Here is a 22,725-nt window from a genome sequence, read left to right as displayed (position 1 = left end):
TACTTAATAGACCTTGAACTATATATTTGCTGCAAAAACCCTGTTACATTTACATGCTGAACAATCTGACGCAATTAGTACTTATAACACGTTAAATAAATAATTTAAGAAAAATAAATAGCAATTTTTGCATTATACAAAATTTCGTAACATATTCAAACATAATTTAAGGCCAGAAAAATGGAGCCAGATCAGGCTTAAAAAAATACATTAATAAAATGAAATTCATACATGCACAGCACAATTCACATTTACAATATCCAATTTGTAAACACAATTCATGAATTCACAAGTACAAATCATTCATATTTTTACTAAATGAACTGGATTTGTATATTTTTTAATTTACGAATATGAATGGTGTTTTGAATTCATGATATGGATTTGTGAGTATATGAATTGTGTTTTGTCTTTACAAATTGGATTTGTGTATTTATGAATTGTGTTTTGTCTTTACAAATTGAATTTGTGTATTTATGAATGGTGTTTTGTCTTTACAAATTGGATTTGTATGTTTATAAATCGTGTTTTGAATTTAGAAATGAGATTTTGTGATTTTTGTCATGGATCTATGAATTGTATTTTGCATTTGTATTAGTTTGAGGCTGATCTGGCTTCACACTGAAATCAATGATTGGACATTATTAACAATAGTGAAAGAACATTTGTTCTTGACTTGACAGCTAGACAGCCTGGACTTTAGAGAATATTAATACTCTCCTTCTTAACATGAAATGGCTTTTCAATGGGCCAAAAAATAGGCCAAGTTTTCTCCTCCTACTCTGGTCTCAGACACATAAAAGCTTTCATTACATGTTTCCTTAAAAATGCCAGTGGTTATATAAATGTTTCACAATCAAGTGTGTGAGAAAAGGACATTGTAAGTTTAATATAAAAACAAATTAACACAACTAGTCCTAAAGTGTAAAATAATTAGACCTATTGCTGTTCGCAAAAAAAAAGCTTTGCCTAGATGTGAAATAGCCTGCTGATTAATATTACTGTATACAGTGCCACTGACTGCATGTTTTTATGTTCTTTTATTCATCTGTAAAAAAACAGCTTGGCTTCCTGTAGGATTTATTATGATGTCTTTTTTCAGTTTTAATGAATGAATTCCTTACCTTTAGGTCATTGTTATATATTTGCAACATACATTTTCACCTCATGCAATGCTTCATTTGCACATGGTCTCATACACCCATAAACTCTAAACATAAATTAATAAATAGACTAGTTTTCAGCTGTTTTATCTTACTTTAATAAACTTGTGGCACAATTATAATAATATTACACAGGTTTTATTAAGATACGAGTAACAAAGGGCACATTGTCCATACAGTGTGACAATCATAACATTTTTTGAGATTAAGTACAGATAGCAGATTTTTAACATTTGTTTTCTTTGCACGTGTGGCAGGCAGTGTGCGGAACATAAAGGCACAAATCTGAGATATACATTTAACTGGCATAAGCATTAACTGATTGTGAAAATTAAAAGAAATCAGAAATATATTACATTAAAAATACACTAAAAATCCAAACACAAAGAGTTCATTTGATCAGCATTACCTTTGTTTTTTGTTTGGCTTGAAGGAATGCTTTTTCAACGTGCAGCAAACATTTTCTTCAAAGCAGAATATCAAATCAGATGTTTTGATGTTTGTATTAACATCATTCAAAGCAGCGATTCATGCTCCCTTGTTTTATAAACTAAATCCTTATAAACACTGGCAATAAAAAATTATGTTTTGTCTGAAACACACTGTTTTCCAGACACATCTGGACCACAATTGAGAAAAATGTGCAAAACAAAGAAAAACAAGGAGTTAAGTGCCTGAAAACCACTACTTCATAAATAAGTTCTTTATATATCAAAGCCAACTGAAAGCCTTTAATGAGAGAGGCTTTAGTTCAATTATATATAATACATTTGCATATTACAGAGTCTTAAAAGCAAAAACTAAACATAACAAAGCAAAGTCAATTCATTGATGTTTTACTAGTATCTTTGCCAGATATTTGGGATGAAGATTAAAAAATACAATAATTAAATGACATGACTGACCATAGTACTAACTGACACCCGTATTTTATCATCTGTTAATTTTGTTCATGGGAGTGAAGGGGACCTGAATCTCCAAGCTGACTCCTCTGCTACATGCTAAAGTGCCAGATAAAGTGTCTTGAAAAATGAGGCATCATGCTAGACCTCAGAATTACATCACTCAAAGCCTTTTGCAGTTCTGCATAGAGAAGTTGCAGCTATTGATGCTGACTCTTCTCCTGCTCTGACTGTCTGCCACAGGGGTCAGAGTTTGAGTCAGGCTGACTTGCGCATTGCTAAAGGATGCAATCCTCCCACTCCCAGCAATCTGCAAATTGACAGTGGTGGCATAACTGGTCTTTAATGTTGTTTTAGACCCTTGATTAGGAACACAGTCTTCTGTTTTAGCCTCGGTTTGGCACTGGATGGGAGTGTCTCTCTCAACAGGGCTGGCTGGAGCAACATATGGACAAATAAGGGTACTCCGACATGTAGGTTCTGTACCGTCTATGTCACCTGGCTCTATCTCGGTGCAGGATAAAGCATTTGCTTCAGTATTGGGCTCTGTGTATTTAATCAACAGATCGTGTACATCTGGCCAGGAAACGCCTGTAAAGTGTTTTCCACTTGTCCTTTCGGCTGTTAGTCTGACTGGTGAAAGAGGACCAGGGCTAACAGAAGACGGGCTACCGCTGTATGAACCCTCACGAGGACTTATTAAACCCAGATCTGAACCCACTGACCACCGTCCACTTTCAGCCCAAGACCTGCGTTCGTGTCTAGTTGGACTTGGAAGGCTATCCCCTATCACAACAAAGGGCAAACTGGTTCCTCGTAACCTCCTCTGACTCTGAGAGTTGGCTGAATAGGATGATGATCCTGTTGGGGTGGGCGAGATGATTCTAGAGCCTCTTGGTGTAGAGTTTGTTTCCAATTTTGTATGAGACGATGCACTTGTTACTAATGGATTCCTTGGTTGTGGATTAGCATAGCCCCAAACATTTGTAGGAATGCCAATAGGGGGAGGAGAGGTGATTCTGGGACTCCCGCAAGGAGATATTGAACAAGCTGATGTTGATCTTGAAATTTCCAAAGATAAAGGTGTAAAGTAGCCACCTTGTCTGGATGCTCTGGGGTTGGGTGGCTTTGTTACCAGATGACTGGAATGGTTGGGAGCAGGTGGAGGAGAGCAGATTCGGGTGATTGGAGATTGGAGGCAAATGGAAGGGGACTGTACACGGGAACTAGGCTCAGACGATGGGAAAGGACGAGCCACCCTATTGTGTGAGGTTGTTCGTTGGGAATCATGGAAATGAGGGAGTCCACTGACAGTTGATGGTGCTGTTTTTTTGTTATTAGCAACCCACCCATTATTACTTAAGCTGTTATTATTGTTATTATTACAATTTAAACTGCTGAACGAAGGTTGTTCAAGAGTTGTGGAGGTTGGGCTGTTAACAGATGGAGTTGAATGGAGGCTAACTGGAGGTGCTGGAGATATTGACCTTTGGCTACGATAAGGAGGAGGGGACTGAACTGTTGCTGGACTAGATCGAAGACTGTTGGATCTGAATGGGGATGGACAAGACCTTGGGGGTTGACTTCCTACCCCAGGGCTGGATATTGCCCTAAATCCTGACTCTACATTTGAGTCCAAGGTGATGGGTTTTGGTGATGGCGTCCTTAATCTTACGGAAGATGTGGGTAGAGGAGAGGATCTTACAGGTGGGGACACAGTCTGAATATGTGCACCTCTCTTGGCCATGCTTTGAGAAATCGTCTGACTTATGCAGGAGGCAGCAAGAGACTTTGTAAGAGCTGAGGTTGTTGAAGTAGGTCTGGAGCTCTGTGTACCTCTAATTGGAGAGGGTGACCTCATTCGGAGACTTGGGCTAAAGGCAGAGGGTGGTTTTGTATCCAATTTATGTCCACCACCCAAGGGAGTAATTGAAGACTTATCATTAAAAGCCTGGGATGAAGACTGCTTGTGAGGAGAAAGGCCATAAGAAGTAATATCTTGAGTGTGATCCTCTGTTCGCAGTGAAGTGTGTGGCACTCTGAAAAGCAAGATAAGACAAATTAAACAGATTAAAAACCGTATGACTTATATTACAAGACCTAAAACTACAACTTGGTTTGTGATATGCAGTACCTTTGAGCAACTGGAGACGATGAATTCCAATTTATGAAGGGACTTCTCGTTCCTGTGGTGGAAGGCAGATTGGAGGGTCTTTGATTTGTAAACCTTGGTAGCTCATCTAAAAGAGGTCTACCAAGTGGGGTTGAGCATGGGCTCAGAGTCATTGAATTAATGTCTTCTTTAGATTTATCTTCCTGTGGACTACACTTACTACATGAACCAAGCAGAGTCACTAGATGCGTAGGGCTAGTTGAATCCTGCACCTGGGCCAAAGGTTTTGATTCCTCAGAGATTATCAAAGTGGATGGAACACTATTTTTTAAGGAGGCTGCTAAGTGTAATGGAGGATATGTGCTTTCATCACTAACGGAGGACACTATATGTGTTAGTTCCTCCATGTTAGTCATTTCAGTATCAGACTGGTTGGATTTCAAATGTCCTTTATCCATTTCATCTCGTTCATCATCTATAGACAATATACTTTCACAGTGCTGTACAACAGAGTCTTTTTTCTCCTCACTGTGAATCTCTTTAGGTACATGTTTATTGACCAGTGGGTCAATAAAAACATCACTAATTGGACAATAATTGTTCACAAAAGCAGGTTTATCCTCTTTTAATACCTGTCTTTCTGCAATTTTATATACTGGATTTGATTTGTCCCCAACAGCTAAATGGTTCTCCTGAATGGACGGTAGTACACTGCTAGCATGCTCAACCAATGGCAACCCACAGATTTTGGATGGGACTACTGACTCAGCTTGGACTGGTGTTCCAGAGTATACTGGAAGTGGTACGGATTGATCTTTTTCATGTAGTTTCAACTCTGTCATTTCTAATGACTTGTCTGTATGGTCTGATATCACAGAGACCTGTGATTCTGTAACAGTTGCTAGTATTTGAGCCGAAGTGAAAGAGGAATCAGCAGAAGAAAAAGACAGTGAATTAGATCCAGTTTCTGAAATCTCATCTAGCGGGCCAATAAGATTGCAATCATTTTCTTGGTGATAAGTTGTAGATAGCTTCTCCCTTAAAATTATATGACCAAAAGGCTCAGTAGGTGTAGTTTCCAAAGATTCTTCTGCAACAAAACCAAAGACAGCATTAAAAAACATTGAAATATTTTTCCTCCAAGCAAGGTAATGAACTTTGTTTAAATTCAGAACTCACCTGCAGACTGGCTTATCCTCATATCCCCCTGGTGAAGCTTTACTTGCTGGGGTTTGGGTGAAGTGCTCCCTTTTCCATCCACTGACCATGCTCCCCTACTCACTCGTGTTTTTTTCTGATGTAGCGGTACCTTCATGCTGCTTGCCTTGGCAGTGTACATGCGTGCAAGCATCTGCACTTTATTTAAAATCTTTTCTGAGTTTTCCACCAAGCACTGATTGACTGGTCCACCCTCAAAAAATCCTAAATCTGGTACCTCGGCCATTCCTTCATAAAGGGTTTGGCTACATGTAACCACCTTGCCATGACGAGACCATCTGCCAACTTTAATCTGACTGGGAAGGCTATCCAGGCTTCCATTAGAAGACATCCTAGGTCTAGTTTTACTAGCACATTGAAGTGATGCATGTGCTGTCTCTGTGACCTGCAGATTAGATTTGTCTGGTGCGTCTGGATCACATTGTAAACTCTCCGATTGTTTATGCTGTACTTGGGTTGTTATGCAATTTACGGACAATTTCTCAGGAGCATCTGTATGTTCACCACAGCTGTTCTCTCTTGAGATGGGGACTTTCGGACTGCTTGGAGACTCTTGGCCAGTCCTTTCATTCTCCTTCCACAGTTTCATACTGAAATCACAAACATCTTCATCCTTTTTCATTGAGGTCTTGCCGTCAATTTCTTCCACTTGATGGTCAGCATCTGAATGTGAGGGAGGAATGTCTGCATCAACAGATTCCTGATGGCTGAAAGTCTGGTCAGCTTGGTCAGATACAGGGAGTATTAAAAATGCTGAGTCAGTGTCAACAGTGTCTGAGCGGCCACTCTCAGACTCAAACAAACTGTCCTGACGAACACAAACATTGAATCGTGTTACAGAATCCTTCACTAATCCTGCAGGAATATGAGAAAAGCTGTTTCTTCGTGTAGACTGACCTTCCTCAACTCCTGTCTCCGCTGCCTCATAATAGCTGCGAATCTTCTCAATAATCTGCTTGTCACTTTTGGTCAGTTTTTGCTCAGGTTCTATTTTGGGAGAGCTTTCAGATGCTTTCTCTGAAGTATCAAAAAGAGGACAATGTGAATTGGCCTCACATGCTGTCTCATTTGCAGATTTATCTGATTTATTTTCACTTTTACTAACAGAGTTCTCATTATCTTTCTCTCCTTCACTTAAGGTCTCTGATTTGCATGATTCACCACAACTGGCCTCTTGGAATGTCAGCTCTTCTAATTGATTTTCCTCAGTAGAGACATGCAGAGTTGGTGATACTCCCTTCGGCTCATTTGGTTGAGAAATATTTTCTTCACAGGAAGGATGGCTGTCCTCGTCTTGGACTGATTCAGTTTTCTCTGCATCAGATCTGTGGACATTAATGATCGCATGTGTATTTTCATCCATCTCAGCTATAAGTGGTTTGGATTCCTCTGACTCCTGTGCTTCCAATGGCTGAACTTCTAAGGTCTCTGGAATCAACTGACACTATAGAAGTAAAACAAATGAAAACACTTTATTTTAGATGGGTACCTACAAAATCACTGCTGTAAATGAGTATACGGATAGAAAAAAAAACATTGTTCTGAAATACTTAAGCAATTACAGTCTCTGGATGTTGTTTGAGGTTTCATAATGTGTTTCATAATGCGTTTCATAATGTGTTATACTTACCCTATCAGATATCAACTCTGTCATGCCCTGCCGAGCACGGCTCTGGTTAATGAACTCCATGATTTCTTCAGTAATAGACAGTGTTGGTGGTGGAGGGAGTGGTGTCATATCATCTTCATCTTGACACAAGGCGAGATCATCACGTCCAGATTCAACTTCAATGACTGAGGATGCCAGAGTACTAGTACTGCCTGAAGAGCCCATACTATCAGCCTGTGGGCACAATTCCCCTTCACTGCCAGCTTGAGAACTCTAAATGAAAATAAGTGTTCATAATAAAAGTAAGGTCACTGTAGACCCTTGAGTAACATACACGGCTGTGATATTATCTATGTTTCCATCCACCTATTTTAATAGGCATTTTGGATCATCGCATAAAAATACTTAATGAAAACATAGTCTTTGAATATGCTCACAAAAATTGTATATGCACAACTGAATAGTCTATATCTGATAAGATAAAGTGTGAATAAACTACAATGGAAACCCATTTACTAAATAAATCCCCTCATACACATAAAAAAGCCATGTGACATCTTTTTAAGGGGATCTTGTGATAACAAAAAGTTAGTAAATTCAAACAGTACACACGGGTTAAGAATGGTCCATTGTGTCTATTTTTATTATGTTGGGGATGAAAACATCTACCGAGTTACAGTAAACTGCTGTAAAAATGCATCAGATAATTTTTTATTTGATTATTTTTTTGAGTAAATCTGTTAATCAACATCAGTCCTGGCCTACTACTAAATTACTAAATAGCTTAGAAAATTACAGGGGGGAAAAAACACACACAAAATGATGTATTTTCAATATCAAAAGTTGTTGTGAACTGGATTTTTTTAACCTTTTATCTCAGTCTTAGACATGTGAATGATTAGTAACAACATTGGTTTTTATGCATTGTTATATTATAATTTTTCTTCCTAATTTAATGTTGATGGCTGTTTTTGCCCCATGCGCTTATTTTACGCGACCGCCATTTTAAAGAACCAAAGAGAGGCTGCGGTGGGAAAAAACCCGGGAGTATAGGACCAGCACTGAACACATTGCAGTAACATGCTGTGGACTATGAACCTTCTGCTGTTGCAGACATTTCAAAATGCAGAAATGATGTAACCTTCACTTTAATAACATTCAGTAAGTTTAATTTAAACAATTAAAAGCAATTTAGCATCAAACAACATATCAATCTCTGTAAGATTAATATGTTCAAGCGTCCTCCTAGACTTCAGTTCATGCCAGCAGGTAAAAATCACGCTTTCCTGCTTTAATCTATGTAACCCAGTGAGCGATAAAACAATGCAGTCCTGTGTAGCACACGCTCGTGTTGTCTGTAATAGTGTTGTCCCGGTACTGAAGTTGTGAAAAATGTCCATTTCCCACTAACATTCAAGCGCCACTGAGCGTGTTCATAAACAGCGCTGATTTACAATAGTATTTACCAGTACTCATCAGTTTACCGCTCTTCAGATGGCTCGTCGGTGTTTGTACTTGGTAAACAGTGGAGGGTGAACTGATGACCTTTTCAGCCAAACATTCATTTCTGTCGAGCATGTGAACACAATGGCAAATCAGCTGTTTTAAGAAAGCCATCAACAGTGCCTTAAATGTTAGTGGGAAATTGACGTTTTTTCTTTTAATTCAGTATCATGACAAGTCTAATATAGTGAAAGAACCAGTTCATTAACCTGAGTTTGATAAATGTCATCTAAAATGTGTGTTTGGGAAAGAAAACGTTAGCAAACTAGTGCCATTTCCATAGCTGAAAATGAGGTCTCCCTTTTTATTTTCTCCATTGATTCAGAACGGACCTTCGGGTCACTTAGAAGGCGGTGAAAAATAAGTTTGTGTCACTTTCTCTTCACTGATAACATATACAGCCAGGTACACAACATTCCATGTAACTCCCAACGATACTACCGGGTTTCATCCCACCGCAGCCTCGATTTCGCTTTTAAAAAATGGGGGTCGCGTGAAATCAGTCTATTGACTTCAATTATAACCACCTTTGATGGTACATAAATACACAGTCTTTGTTTTTATTCACTTCATGTAGTTCTGAGAGCTGAAATGCATATTTTGATTTTCTCAGACACATCAAGGTAAGTGCGCAAAGGTCACTCTCACACACATACACACACTTTTATTTGCTGTAATACTTAATAAAAAATCCAAAAACTAAGCTTTTTTTCCCCTTTTTTTTGCACAGGCCAATCTAAAAGATTAATGGTACCAACTGATGATCAACAGTTAAAATTACAAATTTTAACTCTTCCCATGAGGGAAAACCACCAACAATAAAAAAATTAATGATTATATGGCATCATGGTTTTTTAATAAAAACAAAGTGTTTATAATGGAAGTCAATAAGGCAAAAACAGCCACCAACAATAAATTAGGGAGAAAAAAATGAAAATCAATCAAAAACAATGCATCAAAGGCAATGTCGTTTCACACGTCCAATTCTTTGACAAAAAGTAAAAAAAAATTAAATCCACAATAACTTTTTATATTGGAAATACGTCATTTTGTATGTTTTTCCACCAAATCAGTGACATCATTTATGAATTTGGCAATTTAAGAGTTAAAATCCTATAATTTTCTAGTCAATTTAATAGTTTTGTTCAGGATTGAGGTTTATTTATGCAAAAAAAAAAAAAAAAAAAAAAGATTTTGGTTGTGCGGTGGTGGGCCCCTAATAATATCTCTGAGCGCCCCCTAAAATGCGTAGGCCCTTAGAATCGTCCTAATCGTCCTACATCTTTGGATGGAAACATAGCTACTGATATTTAACAAACCCTTGTTGCTACAAGACTACATTATGTTGCAGGAATAATGTATTTGCAGACTTCAGCATAACTTAAGCACAGCACATTTTGAAAATTAATGTTTATCAATTTCTCAGTGAATATATTCAATGTATTTTGGTGCATTTAAACAAAACAGATTTATTAAACAGATATATTTATTGAAATAATATTTTAGTCACCAAACATATTTAGAAATTGAAAGATAATACAAATAAATTCAAGCTAAATATTGCAAACAAAATTACAACCTAAAAAAATTCAACTAAATCTTTAAATGTTTTTGCTTCTCTTGATTTGATAAAAAATATATGATATAAATTTGGTTGTGCTAGTTTTTAGACAGTTAACGTAAGTTATTTGGTTAGATAAGCTCCAGATTTGGCTTCAGTACTGACTAATGCATATGCACAAATATAATATTGTATAGTTTCCTATTAAAGATATGAATTTAAAATGTGGGGGGTGTAATAATATATGCTGAGCACTGTGTGTTAGAAAAAAAATGCAATTCTCTCACACCTTTAAAGAACCTGGATCCCATGAAGAGTGAAGCCATGACGGGTCAGGAAACGAAGAGCAGAAACAAACATGAATTTAATTTCTTTTTAAAAGACAATAAATCTGTTTCAATTATGCTTTTTTTTCAGTCACTTTTGAAGCAACATCATCACTACAAAACAAAATAATCGAAAGTGAAAGTATTTCAGTTTACACTCACCGCTTTGCTGAAATGCAGCTTCTATATCTTTGGCAGGCGCTTGAGGCACACAAAGATTAGATTTTAGACTTTAATCTTTAGGAATAGAATGCATCAAAGTACAAAAGTACAAAGTATATATAGTTGAGTATATAACACAAAACACTAATTTTATGCCAATTTATAGAGTTGAATTTTATTCACCGGACTGTCTTCTTCCACGTTTGTATGGCAGGTTACCCTCTAACAGCATGGGAAGGCTTTTCTTGGCTTTTTCAGGGGTGTAGATGAATTCTGGTGGCTCTGTTAAGAGATTCTTGCATGAGTGAATAAATCATTTCTGTTTGCCATTCTCAGGTACCTAATTAACACTACAAGCCAGACCTGATTGCCTTCTTCCTCTGTGGTAGTTATGAACATCATCCAGTCGTGGTGACGGCATTGGCTTTCTAATTGGTTCCTGATCAAACTGTGGAGCTATAAGTATCATACAAAGCATGAATTTAAAACAAACACTCAATGCCTCAAGCAATGATTTAAAATGACAAGAATGCAAAGAAATCTTACACTGACAGAAGTTGTCACCAAGAACCTGCCTCGCCTGGCAAACACATACAAACAATTAGCGATCTAATGTCCTTGTGTGAACTTTGCCTATCTGAACTAATGATTGCTGTGAGTGCACACTTTGAAATGTTGGGCAGTTTTACACAGTAATGCATTAAATACTGTTATTACTTTTTGAGGCAAGGATGCAGGATGGTTTTCTACGATCAATCTCTTGAGGTAATGTAGCCACAGTCGTTTCTCCTCCTGGTTTTTAGCCTACAAATAAACAAGGTATCAGCTTTTCAGACAATGCACTTTTTAATGTTGTTTTATAAAATGTTGGTGATACTTTACAATACTGGTGCACTGATATACATTCAATTATGCTAAATCAAATCCCAGATAATCTTGCTTTAATGTTGAAATAAAACATTGTTTAATCATTAGCCCCAAATAATATAGTTCAATATGAATAAATAGTTAGTAATAAATATATGAATAATTCATTAAATGTGTCTTCATAGATTAATTCCTTATAAATCTACAGTATAGTAAAGTAACTAATAGTGTAAATTACAACTACAGGTTATCTATATCAACCTTTAAACATGTTTTAATTAGTAACACTTCTGTAATAATAATAATAATAATAATAATATTCATAATAATAAACATTTGCATAGCTTTATTGAGAACAACAATGATAAAAGGGAATGAGGGTGAAATACTAAAATAAAAATTAAATGTAAAATAAAAAATGCATGTCTGAGCCAAAATGTATGATCTTTGCATTAATACATTTTGTAAAAAATAAATAAATAAAATCTGCTAATTTACATGAATGATTTTGGGAGTATCATAACTTAAAACCTAACATATGACATAAAAATTACCTTTTTAACTTTTATTTAATGTTTAAAATGCAAATCCAATTAGATCCACTTATTTGTTAAACAAAGCAAGTCTCTCATTAAATATCTACTAAAAGACAGAAATTATTACTTTACAAACTGTATTGTAAATACAGTAATTCAAATCAACATTTTCATATTAGCAAATAATATTACTTAAAATAAATTTACACACATTTACAAGTAAATAAATAGATGCAATGATTGTCTAAACAATCTGTGGATTTCTGCGCCTGCAGAAGGCCGGTGGCGCAGTGGGTAGTGCTCTTGCCTCACAGCAAAAAGGTCACTGATTCGAGCCTTGGCTGGGTCAGTTGCCATTTCTCTGTGCCGTTTGCATGTTCTCCCCACGTTCATGTGGGTTTCCTCCGGGAGCTCCTGTTTCCCCCACAGTCCAAAGATATGCGGTACAGGTAAATTGGGTAGGCTAAATTGTCCTTGGTGTAAGTGTGTCAGTGAAAGTGTATGGGTGTTTCCCAGTGATCGGTTGCAGCTGGAAGGGCATACACTACGTAAAACATATGCTAGACAAGTTGGTGGTTCATTCCACTATGGCAACGCCAGATTAATAAAGTGACTAAGCCAAAACGAAAATGAATGAATAAATGTTTAAAGGCCCACAAAACTCCCCTCTTTCGGTTTAAGTATACCACAGAATCCAAGATGAGCATGGAGCTCTGTGTTCAGAGGGAGGAGTGACTGTGGCCAGTAGAGCGGGGGAGAAGAGGGGAACGAACAACTGTTGTCAGTTGGCTCACAAATGAGACACAAACTGTGTAGAGATGCATGATTGTCCTGCTACATGTCATGTAAACACTATAAATGAGGAGGACTTCTCTCTTCCTCAATCCCTGGGTCTGAATGCAGACACAGTGGATAGCAGTGCAGCAGATCTCTTGCCCTGTCTATTTCAACCATTAGCGCTGCTGGTAATCTGGAGGATTTTAAACATAAGCGAACACAGCAGCACAGATATACATGTAGGCGATGTGTCTGAATGGTAACAAACACAACTGATAAAACAAAGTCCGCCATTCTCAAATTCTTGTACAGCTCTCTGAACAAAAAATGCTTGCTGCAAACCAACAGCTTTGCTGTATCAGCCGACAGAATTGCAGGGAATAACATGCAACAAACCCTATGGATCATGGAAACAAACACATACAACCCGTGCCGTGTGCGGCACCCCAGTCATTGGGTCTCATAGCTTGGCAGGTCTGCCTTTGGAAAGGACATGCTCTCATTAATAATTAAGAAGCAGGGTCTTTTCATAGGATAAGAAATCTCAGTTATGAATAATAATGAGTAACCGACACACCATCACTCCACTAGCAGATTCACGATACGTCACCGATTTTGATCCTGGCCCAAAAATTATTTTAAACCCGGAAGATGACATTAGCTGACAAAAGCTCAAAATTATCCAGTTTTCCCCACAATTAAAGTTGACAGGTGTTAATGTTGTCCTAACTGATGCTCAATTGCAAAAAAAAAAAAAAAGTACTCCAGGGTGTCTTGAACCTTGTACCTGACTATTAATTATTAATGAACACATCATTGCACTTCAAATGACTGTACTTCAGAAAATATTTTACCTGAACAACATGTTGTTGTTTTGGGATTGTTTGGTCAGACACCTTAAAACAGAGGGGATCCTTCATATTTTCCACTAAGAGCAGATTACAGCACTTGAATCAAACACAAGAGAGAAAAAACATTAGCCTGCATTGTCTAAATCCTGAAAGAGAAATGTTTATTTGTTAACATTAATAGAACAGTACGAAATCAGATGACAAATGATGGTGACTTACAAATATGTGAGTACTGTATATGAAATGATCTAGCCTCTTCTTGGCAATAAGAAGCATTTTGTCAAAAAGAAAGAAAGCTCTTTCCTTTTTCACGCGTTGAACCCGGAAGGAACCTTCAAGAACCAGCTCTCCAAAACCACTGAGGTCAGGACCCGTCCAGTTCAGCAGCAAGCTCTCAATCTCCTATTTAAAAACACAAAAAAAATAGCATTTGAATTAAATACAGTATTCCACTGTGGCAAGTCGGCAACCCCTGATTACTAAAGGGACTAAGCCAAAAAGAAAATGAATGAATGAATTCAAGACATTGTAATCTCACAGTTACAAAACATCAGTTACATAGACGGTTATCAAGAAAATATATGATATTACCTGCAGTCTGATTGCATGTTCCTGCTTCCTCTTCATGTCATTGATGTACCAGGCCACTGCTGTCATAGTTATAATGGCATCTTCCACCACCTCATAGCCAGGGTCACTTTTATCAAAGTGTTTGGACAGCTCCTACCACAAGAGGGCGACATGACGTCAGCTGTGCAGTCGAGCGCTAAAGTGTAGTAAGTTAGCATGGCCCCATTTTCCCGTCTGGTAGATGTCAAAGCTACACTATCTGTCACCAAAAAGCATTAGAGTTGAGCAGAGCACTAATGTGGAGTTATTTGTATCACACATGGTTAAAACCACATTTCCACACATGCTAGCATAACAAAACTAACTCTGTTTATAAGCAGCTTTATTAACACAATATAGAGGAAACATATGGCAAACTTCAAAACACATGAAGATATCAGCAAAGGTATATGGCCGAGGTCTGAGAATTTTCTATCTTAGTTTTTAGGTTTTATTTAAAATGAGAAATGAGTTTTTACTAGCAATGTAGACATGCGTCTCTAGCAAAAGACACTAATTTGTATTAATCTAAATTCCAGTTGAGCAGATGGGAAATGTTGTAACAATGAATTACAATGTGCCTCACTGTTATTAGAACTGGGCTATTCTATTCTATTTCTGAACGTCTTTCTTCATCTATTTGCTAACTTTGTTTTTAATTACTGTGCACTGCGAACAGTTAGACTAGGCACAGGCTAAAAAAAAAAAAAAAAACATTTTATATTCTTAAACAAACAAACAAAAAAAACAGCATTCGCTTTTTGAAAGCAACTAATTTAATCGTATTGAGAAAATATGTATTTATAAATATATAAGTTTGTGTTTTATATATTTTTTATTAGATGAGATTATGTTACAACCTGCCCATCAGATATTACAAAAAGCCCCACCTATGGTGCATGTTGTAATATTTTACTCCCAATTCTTTTGAAGTAAACATTGAAACAAAACCCACATATTTATATTGCACAAGTGTAAAATGTATTTAATTTATTTGTTTTATTTACAGGACAATTTACAACATGACACATTGTGCCAGAGTTAACTATTAAGCTAACTGACATCTGTAGCCTCTGGGCAGGATGTTTTAACAAAATTAACAATATTTAGTTTAAAAAATAGTACAATACACACTTAAAGACATGCAATACACCATAGTCAATAAAAATAAATCAAATCAATGATTACATAATTGATTTTCTTTAAAGGGGTGGTCCACTATGATATCATATTTTAAACTTTAGCTAATGTATAATACAGTTGTGTGAACATAAACAACATCACTGAGTGTAATACGCTCATGTTTCAATGCAAAGGGAGACATTGGCTTTTAAAGAGTTAGCTTAGCAAAGCGAATGAAGTTTGAGGACTACAAAAAGTACATCTGGGCTAGTGAGATCACAAACGCTTCCGGTTTTGTGCAAACACCATGCTGCATAATCCCTGTGCAGCGAAGGGGCGTGGCCAAGGGGCTGTAATGTTATAGCAGAGAAGGCTAAAATGCCTTCCAAGCGCTGCTATTTCAACAAGCTTGTTCTGTTTCTGTATTTGAGCTTCTAAACTTCTGAAAAAATAAGCAGCTCCAACCATATTAGACGACACTTTCAGTGTTTTTATTTGTTAAAATTGATCTATTATATGCATAGTTTCTAGCGTTAACAGTATGTTGTAGCAAGGACGTAAACAAGCATGTAAACAAATTCATTTTTATCCCTCGAACCCCTGTAAACAGCCACAATCTTCACCAGCACTGCAGTGTCTCTTTATGTGGGCACTTTCCCTCTGTTCTACATCTCAATTCTCAAATAATGAACTCACAAAAGATATGTGAACATTTCATATTACTTACACATGCTTATAATCCGAACATAAATGAAAGACACTGGTCAGATTTTATTTTAGAGAGGAGGCGTGAGCTTTAGCTGTGTCTGTTTCATTTTCTGTCTGATTCAGGCACAAACTGATACAGCTAACAGCTACTCTGACTGAAATTATTTACACAATGGCAAAGCACATGCTATTAAAGGCGTGATGCTTTTCCTGGTGACGTGGAGCCAATTAGCAAATCACAGCACATTATGTTAGCCGACCAATCAGAGCCTCTTGACAGCGGGCCTTTTAGAGGAATTAGGAAATATGTCGTTCTCATGTTAGCTGTATATAATCAGAATAAGATATATGAAAATACAATGTGAATTATCTTTTACAAAAACACACATTGCTTTGCATTTTATAAACACAACCAAATCCTAAAAATACACTCTGGACCAACCATTTAAGCCAAGCTTTCAGCACAATTATAAAAATAAAAGTGGTACTCTCTCTAATATGCACAGATATTTTATTCCATCTTTCTACTGCCCTAAATTAAAAAAATGATTGTCTATAAACAGTCGATACTCTGAACCCCATGTAGATAAGAAAGTCAAAATGTACTCAGCTCTTCAGTGCTGATATGGAAACAAAAAAGAGCTACACTGTAAAAAGTTTCAGTATTTTGTGATTTACATGAGTTTTCTGTTCGATTGTTTGTTATGGTTATGAAATGTATTATGAGACCTTCATTTCTGCTCTGTTGACTTTTTATATTGAAAATTCAACTGACTAACAGGTAGTTAGTAGTTTCAAACAATATTTTGTTAAATAAATTTTGTATATCGAGAATTATGTGAGTAAAATAACAGAAAAATATACTGGCAGTTTGTTACTAGTTTTTTTATTTACTGTAATATACAGCAACACAAATAATATATATCATCTAAGCTCAAACTATTTAAAATGTCAATAAAAGACACTTTTTCCAAACATTTCATATCATAAGTTGTTAGGAAGTTCAGGGTCCTATAATGTAATTTAAAAGCATACAATTAAATTAAAATAAAATCATTTTTAATTTAATTTAACTTAATTTAATTTTAATTTAAAAATAATGAATTACAAAAAAGAGGTAAAGCTGTTAATTTACAGATATATATTTTTACATTAACAATTGGCAGCATTGCCATTGTACCTGCAGCAGGAGGTGGTATTTAAGGATTCTCTGCACTGGTTTTAGCAGGTAGGTCTCCAGAGGCAGCGAGTGACACAAGGTGGCCTGTCTTTCCTGGAAGAAGCGCACCAGGCTCTCGTTCTTCATGCAGTCCCGCAGGACGGTCACTGAGCTGAACGGAAACAGAGAGGAAGAGATTTAAGCAGGGTGTTCTACTGGGAGATTCATCAGTTTTGGCAGCTTTGCCTGACAGCACTTCATCTCATCATAAGGCCTGCGGTAATGTATTCAGCTGATGGCCCTGTAAACCTACTGTACAAATATCAGTGCAGACACTGTTTTTGTGCAGCTAATGGAGAGCAAAGTCTGGCATTTTACATACTTGTTGCAAACCTACATACTGAGGGTTTATACAGTAAGTAAGCATTGATTTAATGACGACTTTTAAATGTTTCTTATACAGCACTTACAGTACATACAGCATATTTTAGATTTATTCAAGTGTATTCTGAAAATTTTACAGGAGGATATGTTAATATGTCATTTCTTGATAAAACTGCCAGATAAATTACTAAAGAAAAGAAATTACCAAATATCCTCTGTAAAACAAATTTAAGATGCCAAAAAATAAAATAAGACTTTATCCAGTGTTCAGATTTTGATGGATATTTTTTATTTTTTTTTGGCTACATGTTGTTGTACTTCTTTGCTATTCTGCTTGTTTTTTGTTTATTTTGTGATGTATTATTAGAATTTGTGTATACAGTGTTTTCCCAGAGATGGGTTGTGGCTGGAAGGGCATCCGCTGCGAAAAACTTGCTGGATAAGTTGGCGGTTCATTCCGCTGTGGCGACCCCGAATTAATAAAGGGACTAAGCCGACAAGAAAATGAATGATTGAATGTATACAGTGTATAAAAAAAGAGCAACACACTTTGATGAGTTAGTTCTGGTGTGTTTGTAACGTTACACGCCTTGTATCAGCCTTTTTAATTTAATAAATTAGCAATTTTGGAGTTTCTTTTTTTCACTTTTTGCTGTTTGGCTGAGCACCTATTGAAAGTGATTTTTATATTATTTATATATTTAATAAAATAAGGCTCTATTCCCATAGTTTTAAACTATAAATTTGTAACTTAAGAACTGCTCACATAACTCGTTAATTGCATAATCAATCGATCAATCAATCAATAATCTGATAACAATTTTTTTTTACCCCATTTACTATTTTTATGTTTATTTTTTACCCTATTCACCTGAATTGTTCTGTAGAGTTCATTCAACAGTAGAATGAAACTGAAACAAGTATTTAACAAATAAAGGTAGAGTAAATTAATATATTAGAGTGATCATAGGTCTCAAACTCAATTCCTGGAGGGCCGCAGCTCTGCACAGTTTTGCTCCAATCCTAATCAAACACTGCTGATCCGACTAATCAAGGTGGTCAAGACTACTAAACACCTTAATTAGTTGGATCATGTGTGTTTAAATAGTGTTGGAGCAAAACTTTGCAGAGCTGCGGCCCACCAGTAATTGAGTTTGAGACCTATGCTTTAGATTTTGTGTATTAATATGCAACAACTAATTCTCTGAAGGTGGATCGAAATCAGCTGTAGCAGAACATCTGTTGCTGCTGCTGTACCAGAGGCTCATGGGAATACTAAGAGAAGGGGCTGAAAGTATTTCCAAGTACTCATCACCCAAGCATGTCTGCCTCTGATATGTCTAATTTTTCCACTAGACGTATAGCTAACATTGCCTAATTAAAACCACACATCGTCATTCTTCAGAAATATCTTACATGACTGTAGATCACTGGGGCTGACTTCTACATCACATGAATCTAATTACTCTGTCCACAAAAACGCTACATACTTGGATCAATATGCAATAGAGATGATGAGTTTTCAACAGTATGATTGAGGTTTAAGCATTTAATAAGTTTAAAATCATAAATATGATATTTCACTCAAAAATCGGTGTTCATTCAACTTAAATTTGGATTAGGTTGGATAAACACAACTAAAGTTCAACACAGCATTTTCGAGTGTTGAAATCATACTGGAATGTTATATAACTTTATTTTCAGGTGTTTAAATGTAAATAATTTTTGTGATTCAAAGTTTTCAGAGCCACATTATCCTTTAGGAATTATTCTAATTAGGAAACAGTTCTTATCATTATCAATGTTTATGAGGGAAAAACATTAAGTAAAAATAAAGTACAGCATTTGTTTTCAATAGAAATCTTCGAAATGTTTAAATCTTTTAAAATAATTAGTTGTTTAAACTATTTTATTGATTTTGCCAGAATAAAAGTATCAATTTCTTTCAAATCTTGTAGACCTTTTGAATTCATTGTAAATCATATCATAGAAATAGAAATCTTCTTCACTTACTTGGGGTAATTCATGCAGTATATGGTGTAAATGTCAAAAGCTTCACTCTAAAAACAAACAAACAAAGGATATACATAAGCATACATTTTTTAGTATAACCACTTCAAAGATTATATAATAGCACTTTCATATCAACAGAAGTAGACTTTTTTATTTTGGACATCGCTTGCTGTTGAAGTATAGGGATATACTTGAGATATATAATGATTTTGGCGTTACAAAACCAGACAGAAATATAAATATCTACAGACAGAAAAAAATAACAACAGCGCAATCTAGACTGGCATTCACTTGGCAGTATGAGGGAGATTTTTCCACTAGATGTTTGTGTACCAAAAACAGAAGCAGAACAAGCCAATCAAGTGAACCCCATCATCTCCTCTAGCATTGGCCAATACTCTCAGATCTTACCAGATATGGAGTTACAGTTGCTGAACTTCATCTCTACAAGCATGTAAACACATCTAATGGAGCCTGATATCTAGAAGCACACGTTTGGAACTAGTCTGACTTTTTTAATGCTGCTGATATTATGGGAAACAACTGAGGAGGCTCTGAGGAGGCTAAATTGAGCTGAAACCTCAAAATAGCTGGCCGGTAATGGCATAATCGAATGTACTCTCTGCTTCCTAAACTGGTGCAAATTGATTCTAACAGTAGCTGTTTCAGCAGGAAGTAAACACTGGCTCTTGTTGCTTGAGATACTGAGAAACCCTCTGAAAAAAGTAAAACGTGATTTCATTTTCAACCTAAACCATGAAACAAATTGTTAAAGTAAGAGCCATGAGCACGCTGAAGCTCTCTACCGATCCAAACAATAATGTCCTTGTCTGAATCTCATCCCAGTCTGGGCTGCTCTTTGTTGTGTCATTGTGGTGGGGAGACAAGAGCACCAACATTGTCTGGAAATGCACTTAGCTGACGTGTGTAAGTGTTAAAAAGTTCAACACTGTTTGCTGATTTGCTCGTTCCATTAGTTTTCTGGCTCTAGCATGTTTGTGTTTCTGCCATACTGCCAAGTAAGTGCCACAATATTAACACAGGAACTATAAGAATTCTGCAACTACTAGAATGGCCAGAGCAGTCATTTTGAGAGTTCATATAAGACCAAATTGAAATTCTCTTACATTCAAATCTTGTATTGATATTTTAGAATTAAGCTTTGGATGTCTGTTGTCATATTTTATGAAGTCATCAACCTTAAAATATGATGTTTTGTTGTAAAATAGCCTCAATAAATAAGTACTTATAGCTTTATTTGACATGTGATTAGAGCAGTGGTTCTCAAACTGTGGTACGCGTACCACTAGTGGTACGCGCGCTTCCTCCTAGTGGTACGCGGAGGAATCGCTGAATAATGAAAGAAACAATTAACACTTTAATCCTTTAATGCGTAATATAACATTGATGTGATCAGCATTGGCTGTTTTGTGAAGCGTACGATCACAACGCTGTGCTTAGAGTGTTTATTTTAGTGCATTGTGTCATAAGCTGCTGAAAATCAGTTTCCGAAGTTTAAGAATTGATTCTGAAGCGTGATCTGACTGACATGAAAAGTGGCCAATCACAGTCGACCTTGTCTAGTTGCGTGAAACGTAAGGGCGGGACAAATGCTTTCTGTGTTGCAGAGACAGAAAAAAACAACTTAAAAACAAATGTTTTGTTGGCATAATGCTTCTCGGATGTTTTCACTACAGAGATGTCTAGCAGAGTAATTAAACCGCGGACATATTTCCTGCCTATTTGATGATCTTCATACACGTTTCGCTCTCCGACAGCCAGTCGACTCGCCTCTGACCTGTCACTCCTCTAAACACAGTATGAATGGCGGCGCGGGAATGAAGGTATTGCGCAATTACTCATTTCTGCAAATGCGGCGAGTGCTTTATTTTAACACGAGAGCGCATTCATGTACGCAAATCGCTAAAAAAGATATGCGAGCTCTTAAATAGGCTTTTTTGAAATGAACTGCAAGACCTCTCATGATCGCGTGTGTGCTCAGATAGAATACAATCGCGATCTTTCCACTATTAAAGTAGACATTATTTATCTTTGCTCCTTAACTAAATTTAGTCAAAAGTATTCAAAGTTATCAAATATTTAGAATTAGATTGATTCATGATCGATGACAATGCTAATGGTCTTCTTATTTGGCTGTGTTGTGAAGTGAATTACTTTTAGCAAAGGTGGAACATTTTTTATTTCTTTACGACAAAATAATTATGCTGGAAATGTTTCTGGGTGAGGTATTTGTGTGATTCATACATTTAGCTGTATTCTGATCTGTCTTAAAGCATTACAGGTCAAAGCAATCCATTGTTAGCCTACTTATTGTTTATTTATCACAATTTACAATAAGGCTCTTAAAGCACTGCTTTGATAAATGTAGTGTCGTCATATTTCAAATACCTCAAGTAAAATGAAGTAATTTGTTTTATTTTTTTACTGACAGTGTACTTGTATTTTTTTACGTTTCTATTTTAGATTAAGATCAAGTGTAAAATAAAATCTACATGTGATCTACAGCTATTTAAGAAACAAATTTGCCATATTGTAAAGAAAATAGTGTAAAATATGTAAATAAAAGGCTAAATTTAAATCTTTTTACCATATACTTTAATTTAACCTTTCAAAGCTTAAATATATATATTTTGAAAAATGGGCAAAAAGTGTCTCTATGGCCTTAAAGATTATTTGGTAGTTTTACCAGTGCTATTGAAAAAGATTAATTGTCATGAAAGGAAAAATTGACTATACTTCCTTTGTTAGTGCAAATTATACATGTAGCTTTGGGATGTAAGCAATCAAACCATTAAATTAGGTTTACACTTAAAAAAAAAAAGTGATTTCATAATGAAAATCTGATTTTTTTTCAAAAATAATCAACTAGTACTTTTTAAAAGAGTAATTTGTACTTTTACCTAATATTAGTATTATTTACTTAAATTTTTGTTATTTTAGCAGTGTATTTTTACTTGAGTACAAAAAAGATTTCACAAGCACTTAGTGCAGATTTATTTTATTATTAATATATGATTAATAAATATTATTATTAATGGTTTTTATTTGTATCTATTCCTATGCAATGTTTTATGGGTTGCTGAGAATACATTTCAGGTCTTCAATACATAGCATGTCAGTC

The 22,725-nt window shown here is 36.0% G+C and overlaps 2 protein-coding genes across 2 annotated transcripts in view; both read right to left on the bottom strand.

Moving 5' to 3' along the window:
- Positions 1–1,237: 1,237 nt before the first annotated feature.
- Positions 1,238–7,293, bottom strand: LOC137487742 (uncharacterized). The gene is made up of 4 exons (XM_068218795.2): positions 7,027–7,293; positions 5,358–6,840; positions 4,200–5,268; positions 1,238–4,104 (listed from the first exon to the last, which is right to left on the bottom strand). Exons 1-4 carry the CDS (start codon positions 7,228–7,230, stop codon positions 2,229–2,231), a joined length of 4,632 nt encoding a protein of 1,543 aa, XP_068074896.1. The 5' UTR covers positions 7,231–7,293; the 3' UTR covers positions 1,238–2,228.
- Positions 7,294–9,232: 1,939 nt separating this feature from the next.
- The window catches only part of plekhg2 (pleckstrin homology domain containing, family G (with RhoGef domain) member 2), a 63,485-nt gene continuing 49,992 nt past the window's right edge, over positions 9,233–22,725 (bottom strand). Inside the window, exons 6-16 of the mRNA XM_073923603.1 lie at positions 19,584–19,630; positions 17,208–17,358; positions 14,180–14,311; positions 13,808–13,990; positions 13,592–13,684; positions 11,275–11,361; positions 11,104–11,137; positions 10,921–11,013; positions 10,741–10,839; positions 10,558–10,596; positions 9,233–10,369 (exon numbers count right to left, since the gene is read on the bottom strand). Coding sequence (XP_073779704.1) covers positions 10,353–10,369; positions 10,558–10,596; positions 10,741–10,839; positions 10,921–11,013; positions 11,104–11,137; positions 11,275–11,361; positions 13,592–13,684; positions 13,808–13,990; positions 14,180–14,311; positions 17,208–17,358; positions 19,584–19,630 — 975 coding nt within the window. The 3' untranslated portion in view covers positions 9,233–10,352. The remainder of the gene's footprint in view (positions 10,370–10,557; positions 10,597–10,740; positions 10,840–10,920; positions 11,014–11,103; positions 11,138–11,274; positions 11,362–13,591; positions 13,685–13,807; positions 13,991–14,179; positions 14,312–17,207; positions 17,359–19,583; positions 19,631–22,725) is intronic.

This window comes from Danio rerio, chromosome 15, assembly GCF_049306965.1.
Source record: "Danio rerio strain Tuebingen ecotype United States chromosome 15, GRCz12tu, whole genome shotgun sequence".
NCBI lineage: Eukaryota > Metazoa > Chordata > Actinopteri > Cypriniformes > Danionidae > Danio > Danio rerio.
Note: the sequence above shows the minus strand (reverse complement) of the source record. Positions and strands in the feature narration are given on the sequence as shown.

What these genes read in the sequence shown, in the direction of transcription:
- LOC137487742 (XM_068218795.2), bottom strand. Translation starts at nt 7,230, where the DNA reads ATGGGCTCTTCAGGCAGTACTAGTACTCTGGCATCCTCAGTCATTGAA. An exon ending in CAGAGTTGATATCTGATAGG is followed by an intron (nt 6,841 to 7,026) that starts GTAAGTATAACA and finishes TTACTTCTATAG; the next exon opens with TGTCAGTTGATTCCAGAGAC. An exon ending in TCGTCTCCAGTTGCTCAAAG is followed by an intron (nt 4,105 to 4,199) that starts GTACTGCATATC and finishes CTTGCTTTTCAG; the next exon opens with AGTGCCACACACTTCACTGC.